Source organism: Solanum verrucosum, unplaced genomic scaffold (genome assembly GCF_900185275.1).
Source record: "Solanum verrucosum unplaced genomic scaffold, falcon-dt-bn FXZP01000056.1, whole genome shotgun sequence".
In the NCBI taxonomy this organism is placed as follows: Eukaryota; Viridiplantae; Streptophyta; class Magnoliopsida; order Solanales; family Solanaceae; genus Solanum; species Solanum verrucosum.
Window position 1 is genome coordinate 198,872 of NW_026020072.1, and position 23,204 is coordinate 222,075.

Consider the following 23,204-nt stretch of genomic DNA (forward strand, 5'->3'; position numbering starts at 1 on the left):
TTGTCAAGGGATACACACATAAAAAAGGCATTTATTATAAAGAGACCTTTTCACCAGTCTCAAAGAAAGACTTATTAAGAATTGTTTTTTACTTTGGTAGCTCATTATGATTTAGAGTTACACCAAATGGATGTGAAAACGGCCTTTCTTAACGGAGACCTCGAGGAGGATTTTTATATGGACCAACCAGAGGGTTACGAAATTAAAGGAAAAGATAAATGGTGTGTAGTTAAAGAATTCAATATATGGACTCAAACAAGCCTCACGACAATGGTATATAAAGCTTAATGATACCATAACATCTATTGGATTTAAGAAGATTACTGTTGATCGGTGCATATACCAAAAGATCAGTGGGAGTAAGTTTATGTTTTTAGTCTTGTATGTTGATGACATTTTACTTGCTGCTAATGATTTAGGCATATTGCATGTGACGAAAGACTTTTTCTCTATGAACTTTGAAATGAAAGATATGGGTAAGGCATCCTATATGATAGGGATAGAATATTCCGTGATAGATCACAAGAATTATTGGGACTGTCTCAAAAAGGTTATAGCGAAAGAGTTCTAGAGAGATTTGACATGAACGATTGTTCAACAGGAATAGTTCCTATTCAAAAAAGGGACTAACTTAATCTCATTCAATGCCCAAAGAATGATGTAGAACGAAAAGAAATGGAAACAATTTCTTACTATTCTATTGTTGGAAGTTTGATGTATGTTCAAACATGCACAAGACCGAATGTTTGTTTTGCGGCCGGAATACTAGGAAGATATCAAAGTAACCCTGGAATTGATCACTGGAAAGCTGCTAAAAAAGTTTGTGGCATGTTATGAAGCGACAATTCATGCATTATGGCTGCGAAACTTTATTTCAGGACTTGGGGTTGTCGACACCATTACCAAGCCGCCAAAAATTTATTGTGATAATACTGCAACAGTATTCTTCTCCAAGAACAATAAGTATTCCAAAGGTGCCAAACATATGAAATTAAAGTACTTTACTATCAAGGAAGAAGTTTAGAAACAAAGAGTGTTACTTGAAAATATTAGAACTGATCTTTTGATTGCATATCCGTTAACAAAGGGCTTACAACCAAAGACATTTAATGGACATGTTCAAAGAATGAATCTTGGTTGTACTTATGATTGATACATTTATGATGTTTTTTTCTCTCTGAGCTCAATTATGTATTTCTGATATACATTAATGAATTTCTTGTTTCTCATAATAGTGTATACATTATTGTTTTGAGATATTACATGATAAGTCTCTATGAGACATTATTGTGGATCGTAATGTTATATGTTTTTATAGCTTATGAACCTAGTATGATAAGTAGCTAATGTAGTACTATATGGAAGGAAGTATGTAGCTTAAAATTTATGTACAACTGCCATAACTCACATTAGTAGTTTGTTATATTGTGGTATGCATGATGGACATTATAGAAGAGATTTATTGTATGCACAATTAATGTTTATGAAATATTAATGTTACATGGTCATTGGGCTAAGTGGAAGAATGTAAGAATTATTTCTTACTTATGGCCCAAGTTTACTTGTAACCCAAATAATACCATAAATAATATTTAATGAAGAATAGATCTCGTTTATACATTGGTTATTTGATGGACGTGCCAGATTAAGTCTTAACCTATATAAATATTGGTCCTCCCCCCACCCATTAGAGTTATCACATATTTTCTACAGTAATTCCATCACTGACAGCTGTTGTAACGTAAGGCTAGGGCAAGGAGATAGAAACCAATTTACGACTATTGCTTCTGCTTTTCTCTGTGATGATGTCTTCCACATTAGGTATGTTCCCCTAACTATCTCTATGTAAGATTATCGTGTTCAAAATCCTAATGTGCATTAAAGTATTTAATTTTACATGAGAACGTTGGAATAGAAAATTTACTTTAGAAAGAATTTTAACAAGCAGATGATTAAAGAAAAAACTGCACACCTTTAGGAAATGTGGAGCATTAATATAGAAATGCAAGTAAACCTAGAAATAGGGTTGTTAAACTTCTTAGGTAATCTCCCTAAAATGTGTAATTAAGTCTTCAAACTTTTAAAATTTTACTATAAACCCTTGAGGTAATTTTAATTTTAATTTTACTATTTACTATTAAATTATTTAGATATTTGATTATTACCTCATCCTAGAACGTGTATTTAGTCTTAATTTAAATTTTACTATTTATTATTTAATTAATTAAATATTTGATTTAGTGTAGGGGTAAAATGGTAACTAACTTTTCACTTTTGAAGCTTCCCACTTATAATAATATATGATATATGATATATGGAGGTTCAAAAACCTCACTTTTTTCAATGAATTTTGAGTGAGTAAAAGTTGGAAGCTTAACCCATTTGACTAATTCATATTTCACCCATAGTTTACTACAATCAGGATCCGGCTCTTTTCCATTTCTCTTCTCTCCATTTTTCCCAAGTTCTTATTTTGATTGAAGACACTTGACATATGGGGAAATAATGACTAAGATTTAATTGATTACATCAATTGTTTAATCATAATTTAAAGAAATAATATTTCATAAGCAAATTAATAATGTCATATTATAATAATATACTATCTTCTCCATAAATACATAATAAACTTTTCTTTATTTTCCTACTTTTTCCCCCCTACGAGTATCTATCTTTCTACTTATTTTTTTTTTCAATTAAGTTAATCTTTGATTCAAATTGTTTGTGGATCTTTCTCTTTAAAATTAGCTATCATAGAGAATTATATTGACAAACAATTGAAGTATATTTTTTTTAAAAAGAAAAAAGAAAAAGTGAGAGGTAAATACTGCTTAGGAAAAAAATTTAGGAAGAGAGAAAAGTTTATAATATTTTCATGAATAACATAATATAATGATATGATTGTGGCAATATCCTTACAACCACAAGCATCACTCGCATCAAGTCCGATCGCCTTGTTTGACGTATACTAGTAGTTACTCTACGAGGTTCAAGAGCAGAGACAAATGCAACAAACTAATGTTTCCAAATATTGAACATTGTAATAAAGAAAATATGATACATAAAAATTACTTTTGATAATTATAAGATTCTTTATCTTCTATTCGCGTAGTTTGATTATGGAGAGATAGCAGAAGGAGGAGTACATTTCATTAAGAAACAATATAGTAGTTAATACTCAACTTTTAAAGGTAACATGACTTAACATGTTCGAACTACACACTGAATATTAAAACAAGCAATCAAAAATAATACTTTAATAGTCGCTAAAACAAGAAGTTACTCTTCTTTAATTTCCATAAATGCCAGCCCCATATGTTGAGGAAATGAGATCAACAAGGAGGGGAAATTGCAGAAGCACAAATGAAGTAATGGGTAGGCAAGCCATTGTCGCGATGGGTATAAGAACCCATGCTTTCTGCTGCCCAAACATGAGATACACTGTTGAGCTGAAGCTAATCATCATGAATGCTATGGAAAAAATCAGAGCTACCAGTCCCTGGATAAGACTCCTTGGCAAATTATGCAGGAAATCTTCTTCTGCATAACGAGACGTCAAAATTGACAAGAACACTAATAGAGAGGTGCTTGAAGTGAACAATGAAGCTGCATTCGAGATTGCAAAAATGATGAAAGCAATGTTTCCAGAGAAAATGGGGTGTCCACTTTGTTGTTCGTTGCCACCTGGTACTGTGATTGCTGCAGCAAAGGCGATGGTAGCAATCAGTGCTGCTGCAATGGTGCATGAGCTTGATGTATCTTTCATCCATTTCTCTCCATCTGCTTTCAACTTCTCATGTTCCTCAGTAAAAACCATAAACGGAGCTTTCTCCTCGCGGTTTAAGCGTTCCCAGTACGCAGGCGGGACCATCTGCTTTACTTCCTAATTTATATATATTTGATATCAGCATTATATGCAACAAGACTGCTCAACAACACATATATAACTTGGACATTAAAAGGAAAAACATTTACTCAAGGTTGTATACTAAAAACTGAATTTGATTTGGAAAGACTTATAATGCATTCGGTAATTAAAATGCTTAGTTAGAGTCTATGTAAAAGAAGTTACTCTCTTTGTCTCATATTAGTTGTCATGTGTCACTTTTCGAGAATCAAACTACGTGAACTTTGACTAATATCTTAAAATTAACATGAGAAAAATTGCAACTTGTCGTATAGTTTTTGAATATCAAAACTTGATCTAATCCAGTTTGACTTTTGAAAAGAGAAACATGACAAATAATTTGGGATTGAAGGAGTACTAATTCTTAACCACATAATGAGATAAATTCGATTGGAGTACAGAAGTTAAATCACCTTAAACCACTGTAGTTCTCGTTGCATCTGAAAAGCTGGTCCAGAGACAAGGTTTAGCTTATTTGGTGGTGCCAACTTTCCAGCCAAATCCAAGATGCTATTGCCAGAGGAGTCTACAGCACACACCAAATGGTGCAGAAGCTGGCTCATCTGACAGACCACCTTAAACACATTTTTGCAGCGATTCTCTATTGCAATGTGTAAAATATTCTTCTGATTTTCAACATCATAATAAACTAAAAAAGGAAAGCTTCTGAGTATAACTTCAACAAGCTTATAGTTGTCACAAAATGCTGCTTCAAGTAGAGAACTGCCAGCAATAGATTCAACTTCTCTGTCACGCAGATTTTCTATTTTCTCGCATAAGCATGTTGCATAGTTAAATGCATTGTGATGAATTGACTTTTTATCTCGGACACGTTTCAAATGAGGCACTGCAACACAACAACACAAAAAGAGTAATTTGTTTGAGACACAAAGTACAAAGAAATTAGTGTAGGTGAAATCCTTAGGCATATATAGATAAATTTGAAGAATTAGATGACTTGTATCGAAAGACAAGGACATGAGAAGGAGAAAAATAAATCTATAATGGAGGAAAAGAGAGGTGAACAGAGTCAAGTGACTCAAACTAGGATAATTTTTGCAGATCTTCATACTTAAATACGTATTAGAGAAGAACTTTAGCTACACTAATATAATTAGACCCGCAAATGAAATAATGCAATGAAAAGCTTGTGGATCGGTCTAAAGTGCCTTGGCAAGGTTGGAGTAGAATGACTTGACAAGTTATTTAATGTTATACTTGTGAGTGGAAAGATGCCAAAAGATGAGAAGTTATTCAATATAACAACCTGACCCTTCAACTACTTTTGGCCATTTTGAGCCTGAAGATCACCCTAAATCATTGAGGTAACAATTCTACATCACTTTTTAACTATTGCAATTGACTATTATTGATTTTTCATCGTTGAACCAATATTTTTAAGGGAGAAATCCAAGATTTTAATCCTAGTTTCAAAATCGGAAAACTAGGAATTGTATAGCATCCATGTCGGTCTACTTACACTAAAGTTGACGGGCTTCAATGAGAAATCAAGAAGATGTTTATCATGGAAGAAAAGTCCAAGATTGACCCAATAATTATAACTAAGAAGTGGACTAAATTTACATATATTTCATGGTTCAAGTACGAGCTCATCAATCCTAATTTATCTGGGTGGTTAATTATTTTCTTTATATATCATACTTCGAAAAGGTTGTTACTAATATGGTTTATACATAAATCCTAAAGGATTCATCCAAAGATAGTAATTTGAGTGGAAAATGTCAAGAGAGAGTGAGATCAATAGAGAGAAGAAAAATTCAAATTGAGAGATACTTATTTCTTTGATATTGTTTGAGATGTTTGAACCAGGTACAAAAGATGAAGTTGGAACTCAAAATGACACCAACTTTGCTGAAGTGTCAATCACACACGATAGGAGAATATGAATATCACCTTTATGAATTGAGGAGGAAAAATATTTTTCATACAAGGTATGCGATAAATGGTAATATTTTCTCTATGATTATTGATAGTGAAAGTGGTACTAATGTGGTAAGTTCATATGTTGTGGAGAAACCGAAACTTACATGCATTAAACACACTACTCTTTATAAGTGACACTGGTTGAATGATATTAATGAGCTTAAGGTGTCTAAGCAATATAGGATTTCTTTTTCCATAGGAAGGTATTCTGATAATGTTCTTTGTGACCTCATTGCAATACAAGATTGTGACATCATGCTTAGACGGTCATGCCAATTTAATAGGAATGCAGTTTACGATAGGTGAAAGAATAGAGTTTCTCTTGAGCTAAACAAAAAAAATATACACTTGCACCTTAAATCACATCTCAAGTTTATGAAGATCATAAACGTGTGAAAGAAGCCATGAGAAATTATGAGAGAGAAAAGAACAAGAGAAGTAAGGGAGTGCATATTGACATCTCAAGAGAGGAAAAAGGTGGGGATGTGTTGTTTGAAGAGAATGAGATGTCAAGTGAGAAAAAAAGTGACATCGAGAAAAAAGAAAAGAGGGATGGTCTTGAGGTAGAGAGAGAAAAACAAGAGAATTAAACTGAGATTATCTCTTATTCTATCGCTTAACATTCTAACTTCTTCTTCTTCTAGTTGTTTTGACTCACTTGTAGGTACTCATGAGAAAGTTTGCATTGAAAAACAATCATTGGATAAACTTAATCCTAAGGTGGTTGATACTAGTTGTCTCATTAAGCAAGTGCAAGATAATTCTTTTGATCTTGTCCAAGATACGACTCATAACAAAAAGCTCAATAAGGCAATTGTGGATCTAACATCAATGAGCAAGGAAAAATGAGGTGATGTTATTCCCATTATACATAAGACCAAGTACGGTATGTATAATTGGTTCATTCACATTCTTGGTATTCCTAAAACACCTAAGGTCTTTTTGGAGGTAATGAACCACACTTTTAATTCTTATGTTGGTGAATTCATAAATTTTGAGGATGATGATATTTTGTTATATAAAAATATTTGTCAAGTTCTATAAGAGTAATTTGATCTCTTTTAAAATTGAGCATGATATAGTTGATTGTGGATTTCCACTTGTTGAAAAGAGAAGTGATGATTGTGCGAGGAAGATTGTGAATGAGTTAGATGATTCTTTTATAGTTTTAGTGTTGAATTCGATTTTTGTGTGATAATTTGTTGGAATATGATATTTTCTATGAGATGAGACATAATTCTTCAAATCTTGATGAGTGTGAGCTTTAAGGTGTTTTCTACTAATTAGAAGGTGATGCATGACTATTATGATATTAGTGATGAAATACTCTTTGATGAGCCTATTCGTGATTTTTTATTTAAGAATTTGAGCAAGTACTTAGAATTTAATGGAGATTTTAACTTGAACCATAAAGGTTCTTTTAACCTTTTTGGAAACTATATTTTTATATGAATAGTTTTTATGTAGGAGAATCTTTGGAAGGTATAATCAAGAATGCCTGGCTATATCACAAAAGTGTCGAATTTGATGCGAATTTTGTAGTGTCTTTGTCATAACCAATGGATTACTTTGTTGATAGAACTAAATTGAAGTTGCATGTATCATTCGCAATGGAATCTAGACAAGGATTTTGATGTGCTTATATAAGTAGGAGACTTTCTATTGGGATAATGATGTTCACATACTTTATAAGGGTGTATTTACACAAGCTAGAATTAACCGATTTAAGTGGACACATAGTAACTATCTTGTTTTGTTCCTACCATTATTAATTTCGAGTAATGGATACTATTTGCTAATGCATGTCTTCTTGATTTTGCGAGATTCAAATTCGAGGACGAATTATTTTCAAGAAGAGGGGAATGGTAGCATCCATGTCGGCCTACTTGAACTAAAGTTGACGGGCAGCAATGAGAAATCAAGAAGATGTTTATCATGGAAGAAAAACCAAGATTGGCCCAAAAACTATAACAAGAGGTGGACTAAGTTTACATATATTTCATGGTTTAAGTTCGAGTCCAAGAGCCGAAAGATTGGGCAACATAAAGGCCCAAGAAGAGGGCCCACATGGAGCCCAATAGAAGAATAAAAGTTTCTTATTTTAAAAGCTTCCTAGTTCAAATATTTCCTAGTATAAAGTTTTTCCTAGTTTAAAAGTTTTCTAGTTTAAAAGTTTCTTAGTTTAATATTTTCTAGTTTAAAATTTTCAAGTTATTATTTCCATAAAAGTACGATTTGAATCTCATTTTATTTGGGATAGGTTTTCCCTATATATAGGGGGTAGATCTTATTATTGGAGAAAAGACATGATTAATATTATTTGAGAGGTTTCTCTTCTTTACACCTTTGTGTGGGGTGACTATGCCTTTATCTTACAACCTTATAAGAACGATTCTTTAAAAAGTAAAATTAATTCTTAACTTGATATCTTTTATTTCTATTCGTAAATTAAAGAAGGTGATTAGTTTTATTCTAATTATTCTCTCTAATTTCTTCAAAATAGGGGTCTAGATCACTTTTGATCTATGTTCTTGAATTGATTTTATTAGTATCATAATTAGCTTTAATTCGCTTTAAATATTAAGATCAATTAGGGCTCTAAGCACTTTTCTTGAATTTGGAAAGTTTATTCTTGAACTTCACATATCTTTCAATTTCTGTCTTTAATCTTTATAATTTCGCTCCTGCATTATTTTCTTGTTTATTCTGGTACCCGATTCTCATTGGGATTTTACCTAGCCATCTAAGTTAAAATTGAAACTTTATTATAGAGTTGGAATCGTGAGTTATGAGTAATCGAAATTTACAATTTGCTTGATCCGACAATTATGTAAATGGACAACTTATTCTAGTTTGAACGCGTTATTAGAGTGTTAGTGGATTCTTTCTATATTTTGTGTCCATTGTTATGCTTTGAATATATTGGAGTGATTATTTATGAGGGCACATGAGCTAAGAGGGATATGAGAAAGTTATTATACTTCATAATTAAGCAAGTAAAGTAAGTTGGTGAAATAAGTTAATCTTGAGATTGAGATGTCACAATACGATTGTTTGTTGATTTTTGTATTCTTAAAATTGTGATCTGGAAATACGAGAAGTTTGTAATGATCTGTATTCCTTTAGACTAATTGTCGGTATCAACCATTTAGATGCCTAATTGTATGCAATTATTTGTATGTGTTAATGATGTAACTGTACTTCACTTCATACTTAAAATGATAGATTACACCTAAAACTAATATATATATATATATAATGCTCCCTGAGATCATGCCTTTTACCTATAATATTTGACTATTATCTACACATAATCTAATAATTGAAATACTTTCTGATAATAACTTTACACTCCCCCTTAAGTTGGAACGTACATGTCATATGCTCTAAGTTTGCTGCAAATGTATTCAATCCCAAGTTCCTCTAAGGGACTTAGTAAGAATAACTGCCAATAATCATTTGAACCGACATAGGTGGTGGCAACATCCGACTCAATCTTCTACCTAATGAAATGATAATCCACCTCTATCTGTTTCGTTCTTTCATGGAAAACTAGATTTGACACAATATGAAGGGCAGCCTAATTGTCACATATAAGCTTCATGTGTTTGAATTCAACACATTTTAGCTCTTGAAGAAGTTGTTTCAATCAAATAAGCTTGCGTGTAGCAAGGGTCATAGCTCAATATTATGCTTTTGCACTAGATATGGCAATGACATCTTGCTTTTCACCTTTCCAAGAGATAAAATTGCCTCCAATCATGATACAATACCCATATTTAGAGCTTCTATCTGTCGGAGAACCTGCTCAATCCGCATAAGAATATCCAACAATGTCAATTTGACCTTTGTCTCATATCCTTGTCCTAGAGCTCTTTTGATGTATCTAAGGATGTGAATTACAATGTCTCGGTGATCTTTACATGGAGTTTGGAGAAACTGACTATCCACACTTAGTGGAAATGAAATATTTGTGTGTGTAATATTCAGATAATTCAATTTACCAACAAGTCTTTGTTATCCACCAAGATCTTCCAATGGCTCCCCATGTTCAAGAACGAGTTTGATGTTTGGATCCATAAGAGTGTCATTAGATTTGCAATTTAACATGTATGACCAAAGCATATTTTCTTTGTGAGATAGCAATACTTGTCTTGAATTGGGCTTGTTCAATTCCCCAAAAACACTTTAACTTTCCAAATGTTTGGAATGAAAGTGACTGAACAAATGTTGTTTTAGCTGAGACATTCCTTCTAGATCATTTCCAATTATGACAATGTCATTAACATAAAAGACCAAATAAATATTTTTTTTCTGGACCATTATGTCGATAGAAAACAGAGTGATGTGCTTTACTTCAAGACATTCCAAATTATTGGACAACCGAGTGAAATCTTCCTGATCATGCTCGCGGAGATTGTTTGAGGCCATATAGAGAATGTTTGAGATAACATATTAAGTCCGACTTCCCTAAGAAACAATGTTGGAGGTTTCTCCATATAAATTTCCCAGTAAGTCTGCTATGCAAATGTTGGGTGTTTTCCCTAATTTCCTAGCATAATTATACTTTCCTTTTAGGAAAAGGAAAATACAAAGTCTTCACATTTGGCTAGTCCTATTTCCCGTAGAAAATTTTTTATGACTCTATAAATATAGGCTAATTCCTTCTAACTTAGTACCATTCACAAGTGTAGGGAGAGAAATGGTGAGACACCAGTGTTACGTTAGCAATTGTGTGAACCTCTTTTTATTCCGAGTGAATTATGTGAGGTTATTTCTCTCAATATTGTGTACTCTCTTTTATATAGTGGATTGCTCATCTCCTCTTGTGGACGTCGGTAGCCTAACCAAATCACGTTAGATGTTTTGTCTCTTTTGGTATATTTCTTGTTTGTCTTCTTATCTATGGTCTCAAGGTTTTCTTTGTTAGCTTCCGCATGAAACTTAATTATTTCAGCAAGACATTCTTAATATCTAGTTGATGAAGAGGTTAGTGATGCATTGTTGCCAAGGAAATAAGCAATCAGACTGATGCAATTGTTGGAAAGTAGAGAATACTTAAGTAGCAATACCTAATTTCTAGAATTTCATGCTACCATAGGTTTTAAGGTCACCCGTCATACCAGGACTATCACCTTTGTCCTTTTTTGACATCAGCCTAGTGGATCCACGTCAGAGAGTGTTTGTACCTTGGCAAGGAGTAGAGCACCCTCCAAACTTGGTACATGTTGGACTCCATTTATTTTAGATGTAGTAAGTCGGTTAAATGGTATCTCTAATAATTCAGTTTTCACTTATTACATTAACCCTATACTCAATTATTTTAGTTCAATACTTATTAGTTGCATGTTAATTTACTTGATCATTGCATCAGCTCATGTTTTTTAGTTCCATATTTAGTGGAGTCTCACATATTTATCATGATCAGTCTACTAGAATTGTGAGGCATGTCTCACATACTCACTATATTCAAAGCACTGACTACATACCTGATCTTAGGCATATTTATATGCCAAAGTTGGTGATATTTGTCCATTATGAGATTGAATTAAAGAATAATCTTGAGTCTATTAGCTTGATTGTGTGTAACTTGCGATGATTGTGCACTAACACACATGATTAGTTGTTTCAAGAACTTTCAAGGAAATTGGAGACGATTCGGAGAAAAAAGAAGCAAGGACGTACGAAAATAGACTAGGGCTGGAACTACTAGTGTCTGGCGCACTGATAGGCGCGACACGCCAGGGCATGAACTACAGAGGTCGGCCCTTGGCGCACTGATGGGGGCGACGCGCCAAGAGCTTCACTACAGCCGCACATGCCAGGTGCACTACCTGGCGTGGCGCGCCATAGGAAGAACTGCAGAGGTGACTTCTTGGCGCGATGGTGGCACAACACCCCAGGCTTATTCCAACTTTTCCAGCAAAATTAGATTAAAATAGGACTCCTAGTTGAAGTAGAATTTGACTCTAGTTTTCCCAACTTCTATAAATAGATCCCCTAGAGCTATTTTGTTGGGGGTTCGACATTTTTTTGGTGTGCAAGAGCAAGATCCAACGTTTATGATAGGTTCCAGTTTTCTAACTCTTCTTTGTTTTGGAAATCGCATGAACAATTATATTTTGCAGGTTTCAGGTTAAACGCTCATGTTCTGGGGCTATAGCTACGGATTGATTATTGAATATTATAAGTTTTTGAATTAATTCTTGGTTATCATTATAAGTTACTTCTATATTCTTGTTTTAGTATTTCTTGACTGGCCATCTAGAGATAAATATATTGTCTATTCTTAAAATCGAGAGAAGAGAGAGTATATAGACCAGAGAATATAGAAAGCTCGATCATCCATTGAGTTGATGTGTGTTCAGGAGTGACACCCGGACAAACAACTTGCTTGGTTACGAAACAAGATGAAATATAAATGATCGCCAGTTAGGCCTGCTATCCCCGCTCAACAATGTAGTTAGACAGCTAACTGGAGTAGGCGACTAAAGGTCAAGAGACCTGACTCATACAATTAACCCTGTAAACTAGTAACTTGATAACTGAAATTAGTTCATTGCCTAAGATATGATACATGAAATCCATTGCATGCTGCAACCCTGGAATTGTCTTTTACATGTTTAAAACATCATCTTAAAGTTGTTCACAATAGATTACTTTTATTTATTGCACAATTAGAAATAGTAGTTACTAATCATCACACCCTTTTTAAACGGTTACTTTTGTTTAGTTGTAGAATTGAGTATTGAATATAAGTTGATCATAAGTTCCTTGGGAACGAAAACTCATTTCTTCACGAAACTATATTACTTGAGCGACCACATACAGTTGCGTGTATATTAGGAAGCAACATTTTTTTTGCACCGCTGTCGGGGACTTAAAAATCGATTTATATTTGATTTTCTTAAGTATAAATTAGATTGATGAGGTGTTAATAACTTGATCTTAGCTCTTGTATTGCAGGCACTTGACTCTCAAGTCTAGCTCAGAAAGGAGAACTTGTCGAACCAGACAACGAACCTGAAAGAGTTTTAGGCCGATGCAGAAAATGGCTAATCTAGGACGTTAAGGAGAATTGGGGTTGGGTCTTCAAGAAAGAAATGAGGGTAACAACTAAGAAAACGTGAACAACATAAACCAGGAAGTACCCAATGTACTTCCAATTATACCTGCAAGACCAGTCTGTGATGTGGCAGTCCCACTCACAGCCAATGTGGCGTATAGTATAAGGAAACTGCCACCGGGGGGTAGATTTGAACTAAAATAGAACATGGTACAGCTCATCCACGCGATGGGACAATTTACCGATCTCCACCATGAGGATCCTCAAATCCACATTAGGAACTTTTTAGAGATTAGTGATACAGACATCCCAACTAGAGTCTCACCGGACTATGTAGGGTTGACGTTATTCCCACACTCGTTGTTAGGAGCCACCAAGAAGTGGTTAGATTCAGAGCCACCAAACTCCATCACTACATGGGATTATCTAGCAAAGAAGTTCTGAGTCGATTCTTTCCATTCGAAAAAACCGCACGGTTGAGGAGTGAGACATTAAGCTTTAAGCAGAAACATAGGAGGATATGTACCAAACATGGGCTCGTTTCAAACAAATGTTGAATGATTGCCCGCACCACTACCAAGCTAATGAGGTACTTGCTCACACATTCTTTGAGGGTTTAGATTATAATGCACGTGTACTTCTTAATAGTGAAGCAGGTGGAAAAGCCTTAGCAAAAACCCAGGAAGAGCTATTCGATTTACTAGATAGACTATCAGAAATGAACCCGGTTTATGAAGGGGAAATTCCTAGAACCACAACCTAAAGGGCTGCGGAAATCTTAGATATAGATCAAGCTATCGCCGTAAATGTCAAACTGGATGCGATACAACATAACATAACCATGCATTTAAAACGAATGGCCCTAAACCAGGCACCGGTGAATGTGGTACAACAAGCAACTAGTTGGTGTGGAGTTTGTGGTAGTGGAGCACATGAAACTGAATTTTGTGAGGCAAACCCAGATTCCGTAAACTATGTGGGGAATGCGCAAAGAGGTGGAGGTCAGCAAAACTATGGTAATACTTATAATTTTAGTTGGATAAACCATCCTAACTTCACATGGGGTGGGAACTAGAATAAAAATCAAGCGTAGGGAACCAACCAATGCTGCTCACAAGGGACAGGGGTGCAAAGTTTCCTTGGACATACAGGTTTTTACCGGAGATTTATGAAATAAGTTAAGCAGTGCTCTAAAGGAAATTAATATTTGAATTTAATTCATCAGTAATTAATTTTTTGATTAGTATGTGTAATCTTAACATGAGGAATTACACAAGTGTTTAATGGGGAATTTCAAAATATAAATAGAGGAGTGCAATTCAGAATTTCTAATGGAATGATTTGTAATTTATTATGGTAAGAATAATTCAAATTAATTATTTGGAATTATTTCCATAATAGGAAGTCTCAGTAATTAATTATGTGGTCCCTGCAGTGCCCATCTTTAACTAGAACTCATAATCCTATTTCTAGAAAAAAAATAAAAAAAGGGAAGAGTAACGTGTGATTTCTAATTTTCAAGAATCACGTTGGTTTTTCTTGGTTTTCATGAAAAAATGGTTTTCTTCTCCTTTTGGGATTGAGAAGATTCCTCTATAAGTAGGGATTCTCCTAACCTAGAAAAGAGAGATGAAGAAGGTTTCTATCGATATTTGCCCACCCAAGTATTGAGAGAGTTCGGATGTGAACTTGGGAGCATTGTAGAAGACTGCAAAGTTGTTGTCTATCTTGTGGATTCAATTTGTCTAACTTGTGGATTCGCTTAAAGGTATTTGCTCATGCTCCAAGAGGTAATTCTTAAATTATATTTTAGCAAGTTTATGTGTTCTAGCATAATTATATGTTTTAGCATAAACATTATTGGTTATTTATTATTCATGTAAGCAGTATGATTCTGACATACTTCTGTTGTGCATATAGTTTTCTAACAACATGTTGAGCCATCAATGTACATCACATGAGAGAGTGCATTGTGTGATCGAAAGCTGGAAAATATATTAGGGTTATTAATCATATGATCTATGGCATATGAATATATTACCCATTTGTTCTAAGAGGAGATAAGACATGTTTTCCTCAACTCCTTAAGCAATTCTCGATAATCTTACAAACTCATCTTCAGAACTTCTCCCTTGTTTATTACTCCCTCTATCCCAATTTATATGACACATTTTATTTTTTGAGAATCAAACAATTTAAGTCTGACCAGAAATTTGTGCATAAAATCTTTATTTTTTTTGAAATAAAATTTATATATTTGTAAATTATGTAAAAAGTATTTTAAGTCACAATAATTGACAATCAAAATATTTAAAAGATATACAAAAAATTTACGCTTAAAGATAGACTTGTTTGAATCTTGAAATGCTAAATGTGTCACGCAAATTGGAATGGAGGAAATATTTTTTTTATAAGCATCACTATTCAGAGTACCAAAATATATTGTATCAAATAAATCTTGATACTCCAACAAATGTCAGACCCAAAGGAGATAAGTAAGAAAATGTGCACCAATAAAGATACCCTAAATAAAGTCAAATTAACACCCAAACCCAATTAGTAAAGATCAAACCAAATAAGTAAGCAAAAGGAATTTAACGAAGTTTGACCCTAGAAAACTTGTCAAAAATTACCCAACAACCCAAAAGTTATCCAATGAATCAGACAAGACAATATCAAAAATAGGGAACCAGACTAATTCAAAACCATTGTATCTGTATATGAAATTTGAAGTTGCAACACCAGAGATAAATCGCAAAACCTATCATAAATAGCACCAATAGGGACCATAGAAATTGGCCATGAAATAATTAGTATACCTTTGACAATTACCAACAAAGAAACAACCAATTGAAGTCGACTCGAGGATTTGTTTTTTCTTTGATACCATGTAATCGAATGAAATAACTTTTCTTATTATTTATTTTTGACGACATGCTGTTCAGGCCAGCTTTTGGAGGAGAAGTTATATGATATGCACCCATGAGAGACTTAACCACATGAGTATATTAGGGAACCCCTAGCATTATATTAGAGAACTTTAAGTAAGAATTTTCTTTACCGACTCTTTTAAATTTATTACTTAATGGATTCTTTACCCTTTTAGTGTATAGTTTCCCCTCTATGACGTCTCGCGTTTCCCCCATGAAATAACAATAGAAATTTACTGAACATTCTCCAAGAGATTGTAATTCAGTCCTTTCAGTTGTATCTGAAAGAGACTCCAATATCCACAATTTTTTTGGTGTAAAGTGAAATTCCTCAAAGACAATATGAATAAACTTTTTATCAAGAAGAAAGTGTCATTTTAAAAATTGTTTTTGTATTAAAGTAAATATTATTTAGGTATAATACATAAATATACCCTTTAACATAGCTTCATTTTACATTTATGCCCTCCAACTTTGAGTGTGCACAAATAGACACTTAAACTTGTATAAAGTTGAACAAATAGACACACGAGTCCTACGTGTCACAATACACGTAGGACACCACGTAGAACACAATGTCATGTAGGACGCCTGTGTCTATTTGTTCAATTTTATACAAGTTTAAATGTCTACTTGTGCACATCCAAAGTTGGTGGGCATAAATGTAAAATGAGGCTAAGTTAAATGTATTATGCCTATTATTTATCTAGGTAGACAAAGAAAAATGGACATTCAAATTCAAATATAGAAATATGTAATCAAACTAAAATATTGAATTCATTAAGGATAGTGGGAGATGTTACCTAAAAATTCAAGAACAACAAAAAGAAGGGTATGCAACTTGTTGATCACTGTGATAAAAAACACAGAAACGCTAATGAGATTTAGTTTTCCTAATATTCTTGAGGATAAAAGAAATCGATATACATGGAATATTAAAGAAAAAATGAAAGATGATAAAACTGACCCATGCTGAAGTAAATTCTTCTATACTTTGTCTTAACCATTTGTGAGTCATTCTCCAGATCATTGGCATTTGGTCTTCTTTGGAGACTCCGTGAAGTTGACCTAATAGGAACACCTTAATAGGGGGAAAAGGTGATTAATCAGCGAAAGACAACATGAATTAGGTAAACATAGAAGGAGAAGGTAAAACTCACGACAGTAGAGTAATTGTTTCCAAAAGTGTGGATGACTTCCGCGGACGAAAGTAAATTCCCTATTGGCAAGGTTCTTCAAAGCAGGTATTCCGTCTGTCGCATGTTTTGCCAAATCAGGGTACGTTTCAACCAAGTCTGTTGCAAAATCTATCAACAACACTTGCTAGTTATAGTTTGCACCACAATTTCTTAGAAAATCACAGAGAGGTTTAAATGAACAATAATGTAACAAGCTCGGTTGAGCTTGACTCGGGCCTATAGATAGGCTCAGTGTTGTAGTAAAATCCGTTCTAACAACTCGACGCCCTAGCCTAGCCACCCCTAAACCCTTCACCACTTAATTACTACGCTTTTATCTATAATAATAATGTTTGAATCCATGAAATGCACCTAATTTACACATCCCATATTTTTCTCTTACCGCTACATGAAATCCTTAAAAGGAAACTCCTACAATCTACATCAGTTGCAAGATGGCACTCTCATTTCGATGAACATTGACTCATATCAACCAATCTGTTTTCATTCAATCAGCAGGTTCGCCTCCTTTTTTATTTTATGATCAAATCCTCTAATTATATTTAAATCGGTCTTTAGATTTGAGCAGAAAAAGTTGCAAATAAAGATGTTGGAACGAAATATCACCAAGGCAAACAAAAATGGGCTAAAGCATCAATCCATCGTGCAAACCCATCTTAACTAAAAGGTGCTCTGAGTCTTCTCCCACTATTCTTACCCGAGTCTTGCTTCAATCATATCTATCCTTCATCGCCCTAATGTAAGCTACCGGTCCACCTCTGGCCTCAAGGCATATCAATAGAAATTTTCTGGGGATTTCATCACAAGTTTTTTCTAGGTCAATGAACGCTACATATAGATTCCTCTTCCTTTTCTTGTACTTTTTCACCAGTCTCCTCATAAGATAAATGGCTTTGTAGTTGATCACCCTGACATAAATTTGAACAGGTTCTCGAAAATAGGCACTCCCTCCTCACCCTCATCTCTTCTCCCTCTTCCAAACTTCCATAGTGTGTAGTTTGATACTCTTGTAATTGCAACTATAGATATCACCCTTGTTCTAGAGAATGAAATCAATATACTCCACCTTTATTCTTATAATATTATAGTTGTCTTTAAAATGACATTAAGAAATCTAGTTAACCATTCAATCCATGCTTGCCCCGCATGTACTCTTTCAAAACTCCAACGAAATCTCATCTGGATTGGTATATCTTCCCCTACTCATCCTACGAATAACACCCTTAACATCCTCAATAGTAATACACCTATAATATTCAAAATCCCGATGTTTCTTTGAATGCTCCAAATCACCCAACACAATGTGTTTGTCCCCTTATTCGTTCAAGATGTTATGGAAGTATGCTTGTCATCTTCATCTAATAAGAGCCTCTTCTACTAGCACTTAGCCTTCCTTATCTTTTATGTATTTCACTTGATTTAGGTCACAAGTCTTCATTTATCTCGCCTTGGGGAGCATGAACAACTTTTTATCTCAACTTTTAATTTTCCCCTTGCTTAAATACAAGCGTTTCAAAAGATGTCATTTTTGTTGTCGTAATCGCTAACTTCGTCGCCTTATACAGTTATACCTTTCCTAATTCATCTGATTTTCCTCTTGGTTTTTGTTTTCACCAACTTTGCATAAGTAGTCTACTTTGTTTCCACTTTGCCTTAAGCTTCACCATTCTACCACCATCCCCTTCATGACCACCAAAGGTAACCATCGAAACCCCTAGCACTTCTTTGCCTGTTTCCCTAATGTAACCAACTGTCCTATCCCACATGTTGTTCGCATCCCCACTACTCCCTGAAGCTCACATTTCCATCAACCTCTCCTCCCGGAGTCCATCCCCCAAGCTCGACTAGGGATCAAGCTACCCTATTTGATACTCCAAATCACTCACAAAAAATTTAAAATAATTCCAATATGTATATATATTTATATCCAAACGCCCATTAGACTTCAACACTTATATCAAAATCCGTAAACACGTATTTATAGTATTAGCTTCAACACTTGATAGTTATCAGCTACTTTTAATCACCTAATCCAATTGGGATCTCATTGCTTCCGTTGTTAGTTAAGTAGAGGTGTTCAAAATCGAATCGTAATCGATAAGCCAACTGTACAATTGATTTATTGGCTTATTGGTATTGGATTATCAAAAAAACGGTTGGGGAACAAATTAAAATTTTATAATTAACGGTTTATTGGTGTGGGACGGATTTTTCAATTTCTTTATTAGGTAAACCGTTAACCCGATAAGAGTTACCATACTTACATTTTCATTCTAGATATATTAGGCTCATTTAATATTTTACCATAATATATAAGAGTACTTATATATTTTTTCTTTATTAGTCCTAACTCCTAAAAGCTAAAGCCAGAAAGCCATGAAAACTTATTTACTTTTCAATAATTATCTATTTTGCTTTAAAAAAATAGAGAGCAAGTCACCAAACACAGAAAAGTAGTGAGGATATGTACATGAAAAATATGTATCAATTTATCAAGTGATTGACAAAGATGCTTTCACTGGACAATGAAAATGGGACCACCAGTTGAACATCTGGGTCAATTTATCCATTTGATGTTGTTATTGCTTCAAAGTCATCCTTTTTGAAAGGTACATTCATCTGGAAAAAAAGGTTAATTCCCCCAAACCCATTTTCCTCTTCCCCGCATCACCCAAATACATACATTATAATAACAGTAAGAGAGAAAATAAGGGATGGTGGATGCTTACCATACAAATTTGACTCGACTAATCTGTAGAGAAGCTTAACACCACTGTAGTCAGTATAAGGAGCACGGTTTTCATTGAAACGCAAGAAGTGAATGAACACATCCCTAGAAACGTGTCCATATCTAGCTGCATGATGGATTGGATATAGACCATCAGTAGTACCAATATATGGTAAACCAGGATACCTATCTACAAGGATTTTAGCTGCATCTAAGTTGCCAAATCTAGCAGCATAGTGAAGAGCAGTTTCACCAAAGCAATCTCTTATGGCTAAATCTTCGCTGTTTTCTATACTCGCCACCAACTTCTCTATGAAATTCGTATTGCCATTTTCACTCTTTACCCCAACTGCTAAATGGAGTGCTGTCTGTAATTGAATGTTGATTGAAGCTATATTTGCGCCTCCATGTGCATTCAAGAATGTTTCAGCTTTCTCCCAATCTCTACTTAGTAAAGCTCTGAATAGTGGCAAGTATGACCTATAATCGTTTAATGCAATGTGTTCAATCTGGTCAATAGTTCTACGACCTGTACAATTACAAACCAAGAGCCCGTTTAGCCATTTAAGATGAAATTATATGAGATGAAGTTAAGTAAAAGTTCTATCACTAAAGTGCAGTACACTCTCACAAAGTTATCATGTAGTTCTCGATCAAATGATCCCATTATTGTTTTACTCCCACTACTTTTTATAATTATAAATAATATAATATGTGTTGTAAAAAATATTACATTTAGTTAAATATCTAATTTATATTTCTAGGAAGCAAATAACTTTCTAGAGAGTTTCAATTATAAATCTAATTATTGAGGGATCGTTTGGTTTGAATACAACTTATAATGTAATTAGTTATGATGAGATAAATTATTTTGAGATTATTTCTTATTGATTGTTTGATTTTTTGTATTCAAAATAATGTCTTATATAAAATATAAAAACAAGTTGTTTTATTTTTAAAAATATCCTTCTTTTATTTAATTTTTTATATTTTATTTGCAGGCTTTAGTTATTCATTCTTAAAAATAAAATTTTCATCTTATTTAGATTATATATTTTTGTGTGTGCATTTTCATGATGATACCAAATCTATTTAAAATTTAATTTTTCATCTTATTTAGCTTAAAAATATAACTTCTATTCGGTACGCTAAAAAAAATATTTTCTAAAATATATATGTATACATCTAAAACACAAACTAGAAAAATATAAAAAAATAATATAATAATAAGAGCGGAGGATTAGATGGGGTGGATAAAATTTTTTTTTTTTTTTTTTAGAAAAATAATATTAAAATTATTTTTAAGAAGGAGTGGAGGAGGAGGTGAAGTCTGAATTTCAATGTGAAATATATTATTCAGTAGAATGTCATGTAACAAGATATTTTTAGTGTTTTTTTTTTTTTTTGACATTTACCTCAACAAATAATAAAGTAGGGTAAATTAGTGTACCTTCAAATCGAGGCATGTAACGTTTCTTGATGTAAATAATGTAATATGGATGTCAGCTAACAAATTGATGATTTATGCATAACTTTGAAAACACACTCAGCAAACAAATAGAGTAATAAAGTACCTGGAGGGTTAGGGGCGTAACGTCTCTTTAAAACCAACCAAACTCGTCTAGCAGTATCTAATCTATGAATGGCTCTATCCTGAAGAAGTTGATCACTAAGAGAACCGAAGATGCATGCTTTAACCAACTCATCACTCCTTTTCCTTTGCAAGTAATCTTCCTTATTTCTGATTTCATCCCCTTTTTTTTCTTCTTCCTTTGGGGGTTCGATCCCATCCCCTTTTTCTTCTTCTTCTTTTACGGGCTCGATCTCATCCCCTTTTTCTTCCTCTTCTTCTTTTGCAGGCTCGATCCCATCCCCTTTTTTTTCTTCTTCTTTTGGGGGAAAGATCCCATCCCCTTTTTCTTCTTCTTCTTCTTTTGCAGGCTCGATCTCATCCCCTTTTTCTTCCTCTTCTTCTTTTGAGGGCTCGATCTCATCCCTTTTTTCTTCTTCTTCTTTTGGGGGCTCGATCCCATCCCCTTTTTTTCCTTCTTCTTTTGCGGGCTCATCGGCAGAAGCAATGGTCTGTTGAGGAAATTCGTTTGTTCCATCAACGAATCCAAGTAAATCATGACTCTGAAGAAGACAAACTATCTGGGCTCTCCATGGAATGTAGTTGGATCTACCAGATAGCTTGATGGATACGAAGGATGCTGCGTTAATCAATGATAAGTGGATCGTCTCTGCATTTGAGCTTGGGGACACCATTGTTACAGAGTTGATTAGTCAGCTAATGGTGGGAACTTAAAGGAAACTATCGGACTTCACTTGTACGGAGTCATAAATTTAAGATTAAAAAATAGACCGTTGGAGTGATTAATTTTAAAAACAGGTGCATCACTGTCATCATAAACAAAAGTAAACCCACTCAACTTTAACTACTATTGAAAAGTTTTAAATTTGAATGTATTTATATTTAAAAAATCATGCAGCACCATGATGAAAAAAAAGAAGAACATGTCTTTATGAAAAATATATTCCACGAAATGAATAAATAAATAAAAAGTGTACCTCTTCCAAATTTATTCGAAAAACCATGATGAAATTATATTGTAATCTCTTAATATTGGTGGTGTTGCTCTCTTGTACTTTCTCCTTTGCTGATCAATAATGGTGATGAGCCTCATATTATCCTTTAAATATAAAATATTATTTGGCTAACCTTTAATCTTCTAGAGAATTGTTCCTTTGCTATTAAATGTTAAAGACGAATGTTAGTGTGTATCCCTCAAATTTTAAGCACTGATCCTTCATTTCCTTAAGTTCATCATTAACTGCAATTTTAAGTTCTGAATATTAAGTAGGGGAAGAAAATATGTAATTAAGAGAATTAAGATTGTTGCCCATTATATCTTATAAAAAGAATCATTAAAGTGGGAGGAGAAAAGTTGAGTAATTGAATGTAAAGACTTTTTGAGATATTACAAATAAAATAATTAATTAAATGAAGGAAAAATGACCAAAAACAAGGAGAAAAGAAAAAATATGAATGGAGGTTATAGAAATATGTCATGTCACTTTTTCTATATATATAGAGAGAGATTTGACAACACTTATAAAGCATAATCTATATTATCTAAGGGCACAAGGATTGCTTAATTTTTTGTAGCCAAAAGGCTTAAACAAAGACCAGACCTAAAAAGCGTGCCCTTAGATAGTTTTGGCAATACTTTTTAAGTGTTCTTTATAATTAGTGTGGCGTGGACCAAATTTGTTGTAGTGTGAACTCCTAGATACAGTAGATTGCTTTTTAGATTTTCATGAAATCAGTAAGTCTCCAAGTTGAATAGTGAATCCTGTAACTAACTTTCTAGAGAAGGCACAAGTAGCCCAGTGCATCACAATTAGGAGTGGCAAATGGTTAGATTTGGAT

The 23,204-nt window shown here is 33.7% G+C and overlaps 2 protein-coding genes across 5 annotated transcripts in view; both read right to left on the reverse strand.

Moving 5' to 3' along the window:
• LOC125823898 (uncharacterized) overlaps positions 1–23,204 on the reverse strand; it is an 897,951-nt gene that overhangs the window by 101,560 nt on the left and 773,187 nt on the right. The window lies entirely within an intron of this gene.
• LOC125823891 (uncharacterized) lies at positions 3,290–22,039 on the reverse strand. Its single transcript, XM_049503254.1, has 8 exons — positions 21,839–22,039; positions 21,349–21,568; positions 19,776–20,303; positions 17,011–17,154; positions 16,815–16,928; positions 16,651–16,698; positions 4,321–4,754; positions 3,290–3,883 (listed from the first exon to the last, which is right to left on the reverse strand). The coding sequence occupies exons 1-8, from the start codon at positions 22,037–22,039 to the stop codon at positions 3,290–3,292; spliced, it is 2,283 nt and encodes a 760-aa protein (XP_049359211.1).